Below are 17,839 nucleotides of genomic sequence, written 5' to 3'. Positions count from 1 at the left end.
TGGTTTCCATCGTATATGGGATTTACAGTTTGGTTCAGTGGCTCTCAACTCCCCCCCCCCCCACACACTGTAAAAATTGTTCCAGCCCCACTACATGTCATCCAGTGTCCTGTCTCCAACAGTGATCAGCACCAACTGCTTCAGAGGAAGGTGAAAGAACCCTGCAAAGGACAGTTAGGGAATAACCTGCCTTCAGGGAAAGTTCCTTCTAACACGATCTGTGAGGGGCTGGCATATACCTCAGAGCATGGGGCCTGATGTCCCTTCTGTGATACAGCATGGCCAGAGGGCAGCAGCAGAGTGTTCTAAGGGAGCCTTATTCCCTGTAGAGGGAAGCAAGTTTGCTATAGATTAAAGTACCTGAAGCCAATTAAAGCACATGAAGCCAATTAGAGCACCTGAAGCCAGTCACCTGATTTCCCCCCCCCCCCCCCCCCGCTTCAATCAGACAAGACAAGGAGTTGAAGCTGAGTGGATTGGTGTTGGAGTAGAGAGCAGTTTGGAGGAGTTGAAGCAGAGTGGATTGGTGAAAGTAAGGAAAAGTAGTGAGGAAAGTAGCCCAGGGGAAGGAAGTGCTAGTTCAAGCGGTTTACCGCTATCCCTAGGGCCCCTGGGCCGTGACCCGGAGTAGAGGGCAGGCCTGGGTCCCTCCGTCTCCACTCCCCTCCTCTAGGACACTAGTGGAGCTGTTAATACCCCAGTTCAGGGGCAAGAAACGGTGCCCTGAACCCCCCCCCCCCAAGAAGAGAAAGCACAAGACCCATCAAAGTAGTGCCGGCAATTTGCCGCACTCCTAAAACTCTTGGATTTGTTTTTAATCCTTGTTTTAGCTCTGGATGTTGTTTTTAGCCATCTGAGCGTTCAAACTTCTTTTTGGATCCTGCTAAGCTCCTGGCCTCTCTGCTATCTTTGTGGCAGTGAATTGCAGAGGCAAACTGTACATTGTGTGATATTTCCTTGTATCCTTTTTAATTTGCCACCTTTTTGGTTCCATGGACTATCCCTTCTCTTTGTGTTTTGCGACAGGGTTAATAGAAGTTCCTGCTTCGCCTTCTCTGTACAAAACTTCCCTGCACAACTCAACACTGGAAAGAAGTTACTGACATGAAACAGAGTTTGTTACTGAAATCCCTCAGATGGATTGATAGTTATCTGTCTATATATCTCCTAAGTGGATGGTAAACAGATACTTGTATGCAGACAAAAGACTGGTGGATAGGTAAACAAGTGGATAGGTAAAAATGACATATATAGAGAGACAAACATATGGCTAGACTTACAGATACAATACACAGACAGGGGCTATAGAGAAGAGAGAATTGACAAAGAGTACACAGAACAGATAGCTAGACCAGTGGTTCTCAAACTTATTTCATTGTGCCCCCCTTCTTTGAGTCTGTAGTAGTGTACACCCTGCTACACAAATACATAAACTTATACATCCGGTGGTGGTGCTTCACTTGAATCCGTTTTGGTTTCTTTGTTTTTCACTTGAGCTTTTTTTTCTGTTGCACAAATGAGCCAACAATCCATTGTAATAAGAGCAAAAGCAAAATGGCGATTGTGGTCCAGACTCACAATTAAATGTGCACACTGCGTTATAGCTAACAGGTCAACATACAGATGGCAATGACTTTGTATAATGCTATGCAGGCTTAATAGAAATTTGTCAAAATGCACAGCACCACCTGAGGGCCTGATATGTCTGGAGGAATGAGCTTTGCTAGGTATTCATTGCTGTGTGTAAAATGTACACATTTGCTTGGCCAGCTCTCAACTCCTCTCCCAAAAGTTCTCTTCAGTCCCATCCTCCACACCACTTCCTCCCCATGATACTGCGGGGAGCCGATGTGCATTCACTGGATGACTTAGTATGTTTCTTTCCATCTCTAATGGCTAAGATTAAGATGTGAACGCCCATTGCTCTCCCCAACCCCCTCTTCCCTGCTCCTTCTTCATCCTCCCAAGCTCTCGCTGCTGCTTCCAAAAAGCTCTTGCCATCTCTTCCTCCTTCACGTCTCCAGGGATTGTTTGTGCCTCCTTTCTATGCTGACCAAGTGAGTTACTCTCCCTGCATCATATTGGTGTTCTCTGCGGCTGGCCTGGCGACGGCTCTTCCCTAGAACTCCACTCGCTCTCACTACCAGAGCCGCACACATGAACTCGATCAGCTACAGATCTTCATTCCTGGCCATGCCCTTAAGACTGGCTTTACACAGGTTGTATAAGGAACCAGGTTGTCACAGGCTTAAAACCACAGTGTAGGTATTACTATGCAAAGCAGCCATATAATGTATCTATAATTACCATTTTTAGGATGGATCCTCAGCTGATGTAAGTTGAAGTCTGTTGCCTTGGGCTACTTTGATTTATACCAGCTTAGGGTCTGGCCCATTGTGTTTAAGAGGTAGCTGAATGGAGCAGGATTTTTCTGTAGGTAGATAGACCAGTGTAGATATACTGTGTGTACAATATAGATCTGCTGTACTCTAGCTGTTCTTCAGATGTTTTATGCATGGGCACAAGTTATTTGCAGGATTACCACATGATAACATGGCACAAGTACCATACCTGTGTTTTACACCAGAAGGTGAATTTATTTCTAATGGCAGGAGCTGCCGGGATGTTTCAGTTCATGAGGCATGTATGTATCCCCACTAAAATATAAGGGCCAAATTTGCAAAACTCCCCTTGAGTCCCTGGTAGCACAGGTTATGGTGCCTGCAGCAGGAAGAGTGGAGGGATTTTCAGAGTGGGAAATCCCCAGAGGGGAAGTGATCCCTCTAGAATAAGCTTGTTGGCCTGTGTTGGCACCAAGGTGCGGTGAAGAGCGCCTCCAGTGCACAGAAACAGCCGCTAGCCACTCCCTTGACTTGTTTCTACACGATCCAGTCAGGGCAAGAATGACAGACTGCATTCAGCTGACAGCTTCGGATAATCACATATGTGAGCCATCGGAATAATGACAGCTGAATAGCACGGCTCCTGCTGCTATGGTTACCTGCAAAGCTCTTTCCCCAGTTTTTCTTTGCTGTGTGCTGTTGTTGTTGTTGAGTTGGCTCCTGGAATGGGGAGGGGAGCAGGAGGTGGAACAGTCCATTATACTCTCTTTAGGTCTCCCAGCTGGAAGGGTTTTAAAGCTCAGCAGAGACAGGGAAGAGTACTGACTTAATCCCCAGCGTCCTGTGAATTATTTAAAGGGATCTTGTTGAAACAATGAATTTGTGGCTGTTATAGTGGCAACAAAAGACACAGCTGTTACAAAGGCCACAGGGCTACTCCCCCGGCAGGAGCTGGTGCTGCTCGGTGCCTACTCACAGGCCTGGCAGAACAGAGGGGAAGGGTGGGCTCCATGAACTGCTGGAGCCTCTTCCAGATAGAGTTTCTCAATCGTGTGGCCTATGTCGCAGCTACCTGCTCCCTCCTTCGCTTCTGCAAAGCCCAGACAGCAGTGTGAACAGGACACCATTCATGTCAGTGGGATCCAGCAAAGGCCTGGACCTCATGTGTGGGGTTCTATTGGAGAAGCCAATTCCCCAGCATGTGTGACTGCATGCAAGAAGCAAGTTCTTTCCTGCACATGGATTTGCAGAGACCACCCCTTCCCCAGTGCACCCTGGTGCTCTGCAGACTCATATTCCCTCACATGCCTGGCTCTGCTACCCAGGCTCCGTTCCCTGATTCACCACTTAGAATCATAGAATATCAGAGTTGGAAGGGACCTCAGGAGGTCATCTAGTCCAACCCCCTGAAAGCAGGACCAATCCCCAATTTTTGGCTCAGATCCCTAAATGGCCCCCTCAAGGATTGAACTCACAACCCTGGGTTTAGCAGGCCAATGCTCAAACCACTGAGCTATCCCTCCCCCCCTTGCCTCTTTCCCTTTCCACTGGTTTTCTCATCCTCATCTTTAGTATTGCTGCAATGCTCAGAACATGTGCTGAGACCTTTCCAGTCATGCTGAGAGAGGGTCCTGCTGCTCCGAAGAGCTTGCAATCAAAGGGCATTTAAGCCATGGCTCTGGATAGGGGTAGTGTGGAAATGACCCAAACTAGCAAGAGCACCTGAGAGAATGCGCCTCAGAATCTCTGCTGCAGTTGCTACTTGGAGGGGTGGGAGGAGACAGGGTCATGTCCACCCTGCCCCCATGCAGCATCCAGCTCCTTAGCAGTCACCCTTCCCAGAGCCCAGTAGTTGTGACCGGCCCATATGACTGTGCAAGGGGTGGGAAGCTTGTTTAATATCAAGGCCAAGGAATGTGTGAAGGGAACTCATCTTCTCTTTTGAATTAACCCCTGCCCATTAACCTTACTTCAGTCCTCTCCCCCACACCTACCTGCTCTGCACCCTTCCCCCCACCTTGCAGAATCCATCTGCAGACCTTGCATATCCCTCCCGACTAGATCTGCCCACCAGTTGATTTGAAATTTTCCCTACAATCGAATCCCAGTCCGGTATCTTGCCTTTTGGCTAGTTTTAAGCTGAGCTAACCCACCCCATTTTCTCTGCCTCACCCCACTAGACCAGCAGCCTCACACAGACAGCTCACTAGCAGAGGGAATGCTGGAATAGGAAGGGCTCCTGAGAGAGTTACAGTGAGGTGTGTCCCAGCTGCAGTTGCCCAGATCCTCCTGTACTAGGCTGCTCTTGGGATTTGCTTATGGGCTCCTGCCTCTGCAGTGTGTCTGAGTGCTCATTGCTGGCAGTGGGCGTATTTAGCCTGTTCTCCATTGCAGCTGCGTTTGCAGTCAATATCCTTGGGGCTAGTGAAATTCATGACCTTTGGGGGGTTCACAATCCACATCTGAATTTTGCAGCACTGCTCAAGATCCAAGCAAGCTGGGAAGTGGTGTGGTAGGGAGTCGTTTATGGAAATGGAGTTAGAACCAGAGCTTGGCATCTAGAATGAAAGGCTGTTGGTACAGGCCTGTGACTAGCAGGCAAACCAAGCAGGCAGTGATGTACAAGCGTGTAGTTGATGACAAACTGGAAGGACTGGATGTTTCTCAGGGAGTTTGCATAGGTCAGAAAAACTCCTGGAGCTGATGCGCTTCATGGCCAGGTAACTGCTAAAAGATAGACAGACAATCGTCTGAAATTAATTGGATTCTGGTCCATGATGCAAAGCCCAAAAATGGAATGATAAACCTACTGAACCAGTAAGCCAGAATGACGTCAAGTACCCTTCAACTGTGTCCTGTAATGATAACGAGAGAACACTGGGTTCTGTCAAAATGACATCTTGTTGAATGCAGAGAAGTAATATCTTTGTACAGCTTTCATGGCATATTCGGGAATAGGATGCCGAGAGAGAAGACACAATCAGGTGGGGTTGTTTGCCACCATCTGTTGCTTGTTTGGTTAACAACAGTTAGTCAAAATGCGGCCAGACCACCTTCAGCTGTGATCCTGTTAGCTCTCATAAACTTGAGCACAGTTTGAACTGGGGTAAAATTGTCCAAAGTGCCCAGTGGATGTGTGTATTCTTACAAGATCTTGTACGAATACACTGGTACTCCGGATCGTACACCACGACTACAGTTTATTAGTGGAAATATGGAAGAAAATATTTATCGAACTGTTTAAATGGAAGCACAAGGGAACAAAATCTGTGATAACATTCTGATGTTGCGTAGAGGCAACATATTGTTTTATAACCTCCTGCTTCCCTGTCAGTATGTTAACATCAGCACATATAAGGACCCCCAAGCATTTTACATTGTACACACAAGAATTTTGCCATACATAGACATATGACACTGGCATTCCTAGGAATTATGCATCTCATCCACCGTAGCACATAAAGACTGCTGCATGAATAACGCTGTTACTAACAAAGAGACTGTAAACACAGACTAGTTAAGATAAATGGATTATATGGTTATAAATCTGTCTGTAGGACTCTCATGTCATCACAACTATTTACAGTTAGCTACTGCCTCTTAGATGAAATCATATCCAGTTTTACACTGATGCTGTTTCATGAATCCAATTGCAAGTCTGCATTCTCAGTCTTCGTTTTGCTGATTTTGTTACTCATGAAAGTGAGAATCTGATAGCACTGCCTAGAGCATGTCTCACACTTTTTCAGAGCCACATGCTGACTACATTTTAATAGAGAAATATTCTTATGTACCACTTTCCCTTCCACTCATGAGTGTATATGGGTCATCTTTCCTCCCATTTATGCTCATGTAATATCCCTGTGGCAACTAGAGCAATCACTCACATGGAAAAGGCATTCTATGTATTGTCTTTGGCTATGTCTTCATGCAATTTAGCAGCTGGAAACAAGGAAGAGAGCAGCACCGTGCAACCAACCAGCTCTCTGCAGACACCATCAAGTTGTCCTCAGTCTGAAAACCTCTGGCTTAGAGACATAGTGAGAGCAAGATTTCTGGAAGCTTCGTCCACGTAGCTCTGCCCTTCCATGGCTAAAATAGCTCGTAAGCTTTGCCAGTCATTGTGACAATGTCTCAAAGTCATGAGAGGATGCAGCATTGGGAAGAGGCATAGGGATGAGAATGGGGACAAGAAATGAATAGGAGACAGTGAGAGTCAGTGGTTAGAGCATTGGCTTGGGATTCAGGCAACTTGCGTGCTATTCCCATCTCTGCCATTGACCTGCTGGGTGACATTTCCAAGGTCACCATCGCCTCTGTGTGCCTCAGTTTCCCCATCTATAAAATGGGAATAATGAGACTGACCTCCCCCTTTGTAAAATGCTTTGAGATCTACTGATTAAAAGTTACTGTACCCAAGTGTGCGTGCGTGTGTGTAGCTGGGACAGTTTCTCTTCCTCTGCTTTTGGACTGGTGGTTTTGTGTTGTGTTTGCTGATTTCATAAATCCTGAGCCTTATCATGATTTTCTCTCACATTTCCAGAGGCGAAAGCCAAATACACTGACCCTCTAAGTCACTAACTCCCTGCATGCAGCAGTGATTAATGGGCCAATAGGTTAAAGTGTCATCTCTATGCCAGTTTTGCTGCATCCTTCTCATTGCCTGTTTCCTCTCCTGTGTTAATTCTGTCCAGTGGGAAGAAGTGAGCGGCTATGATGAGAACCTGAACACCATCCGCACTTACCAGGTGTGCAACGTCTTTGAACCCAATCAGAACAACTGGCTCCTCACCACGTTCATAAACAGACGGGGCGCCCACCGCATCTACACCGAGATGCGCTTCACCGTGCGGGACTGCAGCAGCCTCCCCAATGTCCCTGGTTCTTGTAAGGAAACCTTCAATCTGTACTACTATGAGACGGACTCTATCATTGCCACCAAGAAGTCGGCCTTCTGGACGGAGGCACCCTACCTCAAAGTGGACACAATTGCTGCTGATGAGAGCTTCTCCCAGGTGGACTTTGGGGGCCGGTTGATGAAGGTGAACACTGAGGTGAGGAGCTTCGGACCCCTCACCCGCAATGGCTTTTACCTTGCCTTCCAGGACTATGGGGCTTGCATGTCACTGCTCTCAGTCAGGGTCTTCTTCAAGAAGTGCCCGAGTGTGGTGCAGAACTTTGCCATCTTCCCAGAGACCATGACTGGGGCGGAGAGCACATCTCTGGTGATTGCACGTGGCACCTGCATTCCCAATGCTGAGGAGGTGGACGTACCCATTAAGCTGTACTGCAATGGTGATGGAGAGTGGATGGTTCCCATTGGCCGCTGCACTTGCAAGGCTGGCTACGAGGCTGAGAACAACGTGGCCTGCAAAGGTAAGACTCCGCTCAGCTTGGGTATTGTTTCATGATGCTTTGCTTTGCTAACAAAGAGGATGCTCCAAATCCAGCTGAGGTTGGCCAGCGCCCATTCTACCATTGAGGGGCTTCTGTGCTGCCCTCAGGGATTGTCAGGGGATCTGAGCATTGTGAAACAGCCTGGCCACCGCCCCCTATCTTCCCCCTCCCACTTCCCGCCCCCTAACTGCCCCCCTTAGAACTCCCAACCCATCCAATCCCCCCTGCTCCTTGTCCCCTGACCGCCCCCTCCCAGGACCCCCTGCCTCTAACCCCTGCCCCGGGACCCTGCCCCCTATCCACACCCCTGTCCCCTGACTGCCCCCCGGGACCCCTGTTCCTAATTGCCCCCCACCCCCCCATCCAACCCCACCCCCTATCCAACCCCCGCTGTTCCCTGTCTTCTGACTGCCCCCCACCCTGAACCTCCACCCCATTCAACTGTCCCCTGACTGCCCCCCCCCGGGGCCTCCTGCCCCTTAGCCAACCCCTCTTACCCTTACCCTTATCATGCTGCTCACAGCAGCAGGACAGGCTTATTTGAAAGCCTGTGAGGTGGGCTGGCGCAAGCCGCGCTGCCCACGCGGTGGTGTTACTGTGGTGGAGGGGGGACAGTGGGGGAGGGGTCAGGGCTGAGCCTCCCTGGCCGGGAGCTCCGGGGCCAGTGGCCACCCCTGATCTAGTGGGGAAATGCATTCAGGGCCCTGTCAGCTAAATCTGACATGGAGTTTGATTCAATCGTGTTCGTATCCTTGTTTGTTTCTTTCCTCAAACAATTGTGAGGCCAGCTTTTGTTTACCCCAGTGTTTTGGGGAGGAGCTTTTGTTTGTGCAAATGTGTGAGCTAATGCATTGGCATGTGAACGAGTGTTTTGGGGTCAGAAACAAGTAACTGGTGATTCTAGATATGGTGCAGTCCTTGGTGGTAATGTGACATGGGGAAATTGAGCAGAAAGCCTGCTAGACATCCAATAAATGTGACATATCTTTCTCCCTCCCTCACTAAGGTAGCAAGCGAACCATCTGTTTTTAATCTGGGGTTTACCTAGGTAGTTGAGTGGAACGCTCTGAACTCCTTTGGAATCTTTAGGTGTATGGTGAATGCAAAGTTGCCTTTCTCTTCTCTAGGTGTGTACTTAGGCTGAACTGAAATCAATGGTGGTGTGTTTCTAGCAGAGCTCTGCCCTGGGTATGCGTTGTTCCAGAGCATGGGAGGTGTTCAAGGGAGTCTTTTCCAAAGTAGACAGAAACCTGAGAGCAAGACATTCAGTAAGAAAAATTCCAGCTACAAAATAGAATGTTGGCTATTTTTTCTTTTCATTTTAAAGCTGTATAGGGGCTTTAAAAATAGCATTTATTTTCATTCTGTTTTTAATACCTGTGTGGGAGCTTGAAACCAAAGTTACTTGCACTCTCCATATTCACCAGTTTCCATGTGGCAAACCAATTTCATCCATGGGTGCTTCTGGGATTGGCACCCAAGCCCAGAGAGTCTCTGGAAAGATGCCTGTCAACTGCAATGGTCTTTTAATCAGTCGGCACAGATCTGCACACCTTCCTTTGGGTTTTACTCCCTTGTTTGTCCAGCAGCATCAATGATGTCAGCACAATCGTGGGAAAAGTGTCTTTTGGTCAAAATCCTGCTACAAATCCCGTGGGACTGGTGGGATGTGTTTGACCAAAAAATAGCAGCTATCATTTGCTTTCTTAATTCTCTCCCATGGAGTAAGAATGAAGGATTTAGGATAACAGTTTAGATCCAGACTGTTAAGGCAGGCCAGATTTAAGGCCTGACCCACTTGACGGTGTACTTCAAATTGCTCCATCTTGTTGTTATAAAACACATTGCACGTGTGGCCGATGATTGTTTGTTAGTGCTCAGACAGAGGCTGCACTAAAGGAAATCAAGCAGCAGATCGTTCTCTTGAAGGAGCCTGTGCAACAGCTGCTGCATGAACGGAAAATCTCCGAAGCGATGTTTGTGATTTCCCAGCTTCAAAGGGCTATGCAGGACTGCATTAGCTGGCTGGGCCTCTTTCATCTCTCTCATTATTTCCTGAGCGAAGCTGCAGGAACCAGAACAATCCTTGATTGGTTCTGATTTAAATGAAACTCTGGGAACAGCACTCTGATTCTTCCCGTTAATTGGAACTTTTCTCTTTTTTTTTGGGTTCTGCCATCCAGGCTGTCAATTTGATACTGCCTGCTGGAGTCCTCCGCGGGGCTGGTTTTAGAAATACAGAAATCACACTTGTTTCGTTTGATGTCCTCTTTTGGAGGTTTTTATTAATATTTCCAAAATTGTACTCTGTTTTTTCTGTAGCTTTACTTACTTTCTTCCCTCCCAAATTACACTGTTTATAGAAATTCATTTCAGGATGCTGAGAGGGGAGAATTTTCAAGTGTTGGCCATTGGGGAACCTTGACACCATCAAGCCTAGAAATTCAGATGTTTACATTAAATCTCTTTGTTTTATGCTAAAGTCGGCCACGGCTGGCTTGAAGCTGCAGTGAACTCCCTGCTGTAGGCCAACAACATACACCATCAGGAAATACACCAAGCTCATCTAGATTCTGCATAGAAATTGTGTAACCGGGGCCTCCGAGGACTGTGGCTGTGTTTAATGAAGATGTTGAGGACTGTTCGATGTACAGTATGCAGGATTGCCGACTCTCGGGATTTCATTGTGAGAAAACACTGGCACTAGCTGTATAATGATGCTGAAAGCTCCAGCACTTGTATGATTTTTGGACTTCTCCAAAGGATAGCCTGAGCTGATTGGCTGCCTTCCCCACTTTTTCACCTTCCTGGAGAAGAACAGCCAATCGGAGCTGCTGCAGAAGGCAGGCAGAACGCCCCCCCTCCACCCGAGGAGTTTTTAAGTAGTGGAGGAGGGAGAAATCCATAGGAGGGGAAGGAGGAACAGGGAGCAGAAAAAGCCCAGCAGTTCCTCTGTCCTCCCCTCTTGTGAGCAATGGTCAGTCTGCTCCCTACTCCCCCTTCCTCTCTCCATCCTTGCCAAACTAGGTCCAGGGAGGGAGGAGGAGAAGCCCTGGATCTGCAGGAGGAGCAGAGATGTGATGACTGACAAGGGGCAGATGTGTGTCTGGGGAGGTAAATTTGATGTGGGGGCTGGAGTGGTGCATAATTAAGTGTTGGGCTGGGGGAATGGTAGATATAGGGTGAGGGGGCACAGAGTTAATGAATTAGAATGTCGAGGGCTGGGAAGACGGTGGAAGGCCCATGTCATCAGGCAGCAGCCCGAGCCCTTGCAGAATTCCTGGTCTACAAACATTGGGGAGAATGGGCAACACCGTAATTGTCAGACACACTCAGGGGCGGAGGGGAGGAGAAGAGGCAGGGGGAGTTCAACATTGAAAACCAGGTCAAAACCCATTACAAAATCTTTTAGAAAATACTCTTCTTCTTTCTGAGCCACTCTTATGGCGGGAGGGCCAGGGCTGACGCAATTTTTGAACTTTTGGGGTTGGCAGTACTGGGTATGTAATGGTGTGTTTACTTGCAATAGATTATTCAGCCACTAGATGGCTCTATGAGGTGAATAGAGGTCCAGCCAGAGTGTGACCTTGGGTAAACAAGGAGGACAAAGCTGGGACTCAAGCTGTGTAGGCACTTGTGTGTATGTGTCTGTAGTTGTAGCTGTTTTCCTTAATGAATGTTTCCTGTTTTAAAAATGCTGTGATTCCATGTATCCTAAAAAGATACAGAAAAAATAACCAGGCTTGGTCCTCTCATAGTTTTTCATCCAGGCAAAAATGCAGTTTTTCAGCATGAAAAAACTGCTTTCCAGTCTATCAAAAGGGAGGCAATTATCTTATGTATTTTAGTACAAGTGGAAACAATCTGAAAGTAAGTATGATTCTGTACCTTTGGGCACAGTTTTTAAGATCTCCAGATCAAAGGGAAAGGGTGGAGGTGTTAAGAAGGCATAATCTTCACAGAAGATTTAATTGTGTTTTGCAAAGGGGAAGATTGGGGGACATAGTGCTTACAGTAAAGCACTAAGGTAAAGGCCACATTCTACATTGCATCTGTCTGTCCATGTTGCATCTCACCCATCTTTGTGGTATCTTTGTGACATTTACTTAGGATGCTCGCTTAAGAAACAGGGAGGTGTTCAGAATGACTCAGAATATTGAGTCCCTGGAAGCAGCTTCTTTATTGCCCTTAGTAGTAGAGTTGTGAAAAAAATACTATGAATATACACATGGATCACAGATTTGATCCAGAGCAAAATGTTGTTCTTATTGATGTAGAACATCAATTGTTTTTCTCAGTGAAAAGAATTTAGATGCACCTTCTGGGGGAAACACTTTTTAAAAAATGACTGGTTAGGAATTTGCGATTTTTTTTTAAATAAAAAAACGTATTTTCTTGGCAAAATGATATTCTTCTACTTACAAAAAATAACCTCCAATTTTGGCAAAAGTTTGAATTGAAAAATGAGAAATAATGTGATTTTTCTATATGTGTATATTTTTGTTTTAAATTGATGGAGAGGGGAGGGGGGAATTTCTTTCCTCAGTTCTACTCAGTAGCTTCTAGGAATATGTATGTTTCACAGTTCTTCAGAATTCCAGGAAGAGATGCTGCCCATGTAAAGTGCTCTGGGGCTTCTCCTAAAATGCTTTAGTTTTGCTGTGTTTGCATGGCTAGCTAGCATCACTGTGAACCTAGAGTTATGTACGCCGTTCCATGCACAATCCTCTTTTTAGTGTGTAGCAATGGATGAAATATGCAAGCTCACTTTGTCCAGCTGGTTAAAGGAACACAGTCAGCATGAGAATAACATGTCCATTGGAAAACATTGTAACTCCTGTTACTATTAGCAAACTGCTAGGATGACTGTAATTGAAAGAGATTAGAGACACTAAGAACCACCTAGATGTGGAATATTCGTTTCCCTTTATCTTTTCCATTTGTGCCTGTGATGATTAGTTCAGCACAACTATGAAACTCACTATCTTATCTATAATACTTCTCTGGCCCCCACACCATGGTATCTGCACACCTCAGTCTTTAATGTGGTGAAGCTCGCAGCACCCCTGGGAGGCAGGAAAATGCTAGTGTCCCATTTTACACGTGAGGAACTGGAGTCCAGAGACACTAAGGCCCAAATCCACAAAGGGACTTAGGCACCTTAACCCAAGATTTAGACACTGTCACAATCCACAGACCCCCCACGTGGATGTTGCCTAACCCTGTAGAAGCCTAAACCCTCTCAGCACCTGTGTCTTCTGGGTAAAATTCACTCCATGGTAAGGCCAGGTCTACAGTACAGACCTATATCGATATAACTATGTTGCTCAGGGGTGTGAAATTGACATAGTTGTACTGACCTAACCCCTTGTGTAGACAGCACCATGTCGATATAGCTACCGCCTCTCGGGGAGGTGGATTAATTATGCGTAGTAGCATATATTGTATGTGAAGACGAGCCTAGGTTTCTAACTTTGGGTGGGTTCAATGCTGCCTCACTTTGCACACCTGACACCTGTCTCCTGCTTATGCCCCAGTGTGATCCGAAAGCCCAGCATTCTTCCACCCATCTTGCCAGCAGGGCTTGATCTGGTAGGTGTGTTCTGAACATGTCTACCAGATCAGTCCCCATTCAGAATTGAACAGGAGGTGGTTGCAGCAGCTGCCTTATAACTTTTAGCCCAGTGGTTAGAGCACTCCCAGGGGATGTGGGAAACCCAGGTTCAAATCCCCCTCTGACAGAGGGGAGAAAGGATTTGAGCAGGAGTCTCACTCCTCGCAGGAGAATGCCCTGACCTGGGGCATATTCGCATGTGACCCGGCCCTGAAGGATATTCTGGTGTGGGGTTCCCTCAGTCAATAAATTAAAGAGTCATTGAGCCACAGAGAGAGAGAGTGAGAATGATTCTAGAGCCTGGTGGCACCCACCAAGTAGTTCTACAAACCCCCTACTTCAGTGACCAAAGGATCTTCCCAAATGTCAGCGGGGCAGCAGAAAAACATTATCAAGATTTGTAGAAAGGGAAGTAAAAGACAGAAACAAACTCAGGCGTTCTATTGAATGGGTGCTCTCTTAGAACACTGACTGCTTACTATTAAAATCTGGTCTGAGGTTGGACTTCAGGGTCTTAACAGCTTGTCTACACAATATACCATGTCTGTTTCTTTAAATTGTTTTGTTTCATCAGGACTCGAGGCAAATCTGAGCAGATGGCATGGTGTGGGTCATGTAGACTCACTCTGCTGGTAGGGACCAAGGCGTGACACGTCCATAGCAGATGGACAACACCTGGGTTCCCAAGCCATGGGTAATTTTCTGTCCAACTGCTTTAGCCAATGAATGGTATGTGTGAATTGTGTTTGCATCTCCTTGCAGATGGCCCTCCAGGGAAAGCCAGGTGGACACAGAGTTTAATTGAGCTACCCTGTCCCAGGGGCAAGGCTGGGAACGAATTGTGACTTTGAGAATTACAGCTCACTCCTTTGTTCCCCTTGCTCCTATCCCGATCCTCTGCTGGTATAAATGGGTGTAGCCCCTTGTAGTTCAGAGCAGAAGCGCTGATTGACATCAGCGGAGGATCTGGTCCAACCCATGATACATCTGCCCTCCATGAATACTGCTTTTGGCCAGTCAGCCCTGACATGCTTTTGCTGACATATTTACTGAATAACTGATTTTCAAACTGCATAGTAATGGGCCCGATTCCTCGTGACACCCCTAGAGGGTAGATTGCAATGTAACTTGCATTATAAACACATATTGGACTTAACTGCTATAGGCCAGTTGCAAATTACTTACCCTTTGGGCCCAGGGAGAGGGCAACCAACCAGGGAGCGATTAGTAACTCTCCGAGTCACAATTAGTTCCCTGGACTGCCCCTGGGGTAATGCAGCTGTGTTAAATTATAATATGTGTCTATTGGTATAGACCAGCGTGTCTTGCTTCTCTCTCTGCAGCTGCTCAGTTTCCCTGACTGGCATGTTGTGGGAAAGGGGCTAAGGCTCCTTACCAACTGGTATGGGAGGGGAGAGGCCGCCTCTCGAAAGCTGCTCTCCTCCTGGTGCTACAGCTGTTATGGGCAGTCAGTGCAGGGCGCAAAGGAGATGTCTTATCTTCCTTACTCCCCGGCACACTGTCATAAGGGCAGGTGATGGTCCTGCCCTAGGTGAGCTGTGGTTTGTGCAGTACCTGGCACAGTGGGGCCCTTGTCTGTGATGGGGGCTTCTAGGTGCTGCTATAATACAAATAAGTCATTGTAACTGAAAGCTTCAAGCCTTTATCATGAGGTGTGTAGTATAACTTCCACATATCCTGGTTTACTGCTTGCTGATTGGTCAATCCCAGATACATATTGGTAGATGTCATGCCTCTAGCCTTGGTGATCTCAGTGGTGTTACAGGGCCTGACTACCTCCAAGTGGTCAAAATCATGAGTCAGACTCCCACCACATTCCTCCCCAGATCATGAGATTAGCTTAAAAATCATGAGATTTTAAAATAATAACCCCTGGGTCTTTTTATTTGCCTTCTGGGTTTTGGGTCTTTAGGGGTCATGTGTTTTGTGCAGCCCTGAGGGCTAGAAACTTGCTCTGGTTTGAAATGAAAGCTGGTTTCTAATGTTATCACAGGATAACAATGTTATCTAATGTTATTGTCTTGCAAGCCAACTGGGTGATTTTAAAAAAAAAGGGGAGGGGAGGGGAAGGGTAGCTTAGTGGTTTGAGCATTGGCCTGCTAAACCCAGGGTTGTGAGTTCAATATTTGAGGGGGCCATTTAGGGATCTGGGGCAAAAATTGGGGATTGGTCCTGCTTTGAGCAGGGGGTTGGACTAGATGACCTCCTGAGGTCCCTTCCAACCCTGATATCCTATGACTCCAGGAGCTGGGGCTTTCAGGAAAGCATCAACTATCATTGAGATTTGCGATAAAACTCAGACACTTGGCAACCCTATGACGCTGCTCTGTCTTATGCTCTGGTTTTAGATCAGTGTGGCTCCACTCTCTTTTGTAGAGTCGCTCCTGATACACGCTGGTGTAACTGAGAGCAGAATCGAGCCCTCTGCACACAGCAGAACCGTCTGCTTATCCAGCGCATTCTCCTCCGTGCCAACTCCCAGGAGGGCTGTGGATTCTGACATCTGTGCAAAGCCTTTGTCGACCTGAGCAGCTGAGATGAGCCACTTAATAATCCTGGGGGGAATTGTCACTAAAAATTCCTGGGATGTTAAGAAAGTGGAAAATGGGCCTAATTCCACTGCGATGGAGAAATAGGCTTGTATTGTTTGGGTCCCTCTCCCTCTCCCCCTCCCCACCCCAGAACAAAAGCTGCAGATATCATAGGGCTATTAGACCAGAGCTGCTTCATGCTGACAGCCAAGCTCAGGGGGCACTTAGGGAGCCATTAATACCAGCTTTTATGGGCACTTAGCTGCTCGCTCAGAGCCCCCAATTGAAAGGAACAGACAGAGCGCAATCTTCATCAGGGGGATTGTCAGTCCCTGGGAGATTAGCGGTGTGTTTTCGGGTCAGCGCGATCTGGGTCATTACCATTGTGGCACTGGGATGAGAACAGGAGTGGGGTTGGTTATTTATTTATTTTAGTGGCTCTTTTAGATTTTTGTCTTGCAAGCCACCTGGGTGATTACTGCTTTCACTTTGTTTGGTAATGTGTTGCTTTGGTAGGCAGGCACCTGCAAAGCGTTTCCTTCCGAGCTGTGCAGTGTGCGGCACTGGTCCGAAATCCCAAGCTGTAGAGGGACTAGTATAGGTTTCCCATGGGCAATTGGCGTACAGCATGAAAAAATGCAATCCTGGACCCAGGCCCACATACTCTGGCAATGTAGGCCTAAACTCTCTGATAGCGCCCCCTGGTGCTTGCAATGTGCCTTTTCAGCAGAATGGAGGCTCCCCTGAAGCTTCCAGTCAATTAAAAACCTCCAGGTTCTTATTGAACTGGACACGAATAATCTAGTCAGTGCGGTATCCCTTGCGTTATTTAGTTTGGTATTGAATTCCATTGATTTTTAGTCTGCCCCATAATTCTCTGTCAGTGTCCTGCAGATTTTTGTATGGTCAAGATGCTGGTGCATCAGAGATATCAGGAAAGAAGTGGGCAGGTTTGGTAGCTGGGTACAGGACAGCTGAGGGGGAATTACAGACAAGTCAGCTTAACTTCAGTACCCGGAAAGATAATGGAGCAAATAATGAAAGCATTCAATTTGTGAACACCTAGAAGAAAATAAGGTGATAAGTAACAGTCAGCATGGATTTGTCAAGAACAATCATGTCAAACCAACCTAATAGCTTTCTTTGATAGGGTAACAAGCCTTATGGATGGGGGGAAGCAGTAGATATGGTGTATCTTGACTTCAAGGCTTTTGAAGGCTTTTGATACTGTCTTGCATGACCTTCTCATAAACAAACTAGGGAAATACAACCTAGATGGAGCTACTATACTACTACCCACCTAGATGGGGGCATAACTACGCTCTGGGAATGGTTTGCCAACAAGTTATCAGTGGTTCACAGTCAAATTGGAAGGGCATATCGAGTGAGGTCCCGCAGAGATCAGTTCTGGGTCCAGTTCTGTTCAATGTCTTCATCGATGATTTAGATAATGGTATAGAGAGTACACTTATAAAGTTTGCGGATAACACCAAGATGGGAGGGGTTGCAAGTGCTTTGGAGGGTAGGATTAAAATTCAATATGATCTTGACAAACTGCAGAAATGGTCTGAAGTAATTAGGATGAAATTTAATAAGGACAAATACAAAGTACTCCACTTAGGAAGGAACAATCAGTTGCCCACGTACAAAATGGGAAATGACTGCCAAGGAAGGAGTACTGCAGAAAGGGATTTGGGGGTCATAGTAGATCACAAGCTAAATATGAGTCTAACACTGTTGCAAAAAAGGCAAACATAATTCTGTTATGTATTAGCAGGAGTGTTGTAAGCAAGACACAAGAAGTAATTCTTCCTCTCTACTCCACACTGATTAGGCCTCAACTGGAGTACTGTGCCCAGTTCTGAGTGCTACTTTTCAGGAAAGATGTGGACAACTTGGAGAATGTTCAGAGAAGAACAACAAAAATCATTAAA

At 46.7% G+C, this 17,839-nt stretch overlaps 1 protein-coding gene across 7 annotated transcripts in view; it reads left to right on the top strand.

Moving 5' to 3' along the window:
* The window catches only part of EPHB1 (EPH receptor B1), a 401,305-nt gene that overhangs the window by 89,917 nt on the left and 293,549 nt on the right, over positions 1–17,839 (top strand). For all 7 annotated transcript variants that reach the window (XM_084639911.1, XM_084639912.1, XM_084639913.1 and 4 more), the window contains exon 3: positions 7,037–7,718. In XM_084639911.1, the coding sequence (XP_084496037.1) occupies positions 7,037–7,718 (682 nt within the window). The remainder of the gene's footprint in view (positions 1–7,036; positions 7,719–17,839) is intronic.

This window comes from Lepidochelys olivacea, assembly GCF_965140295.1.
Source record: "Lepidochelys olivacea isolate rLepOli2 genome assembly, chromosome: 9".
NCBI classification, from domain to species: Eukaryota; Metazoa; Chordata; order Testudines; family Cheloniidae; genus Lepidochelys; species Lepidochelys olivacea.
Note: the sequence above shows the minus strand (reverse complement) of the source record. Positions and strands in the feature narration are given on the sequence as shown.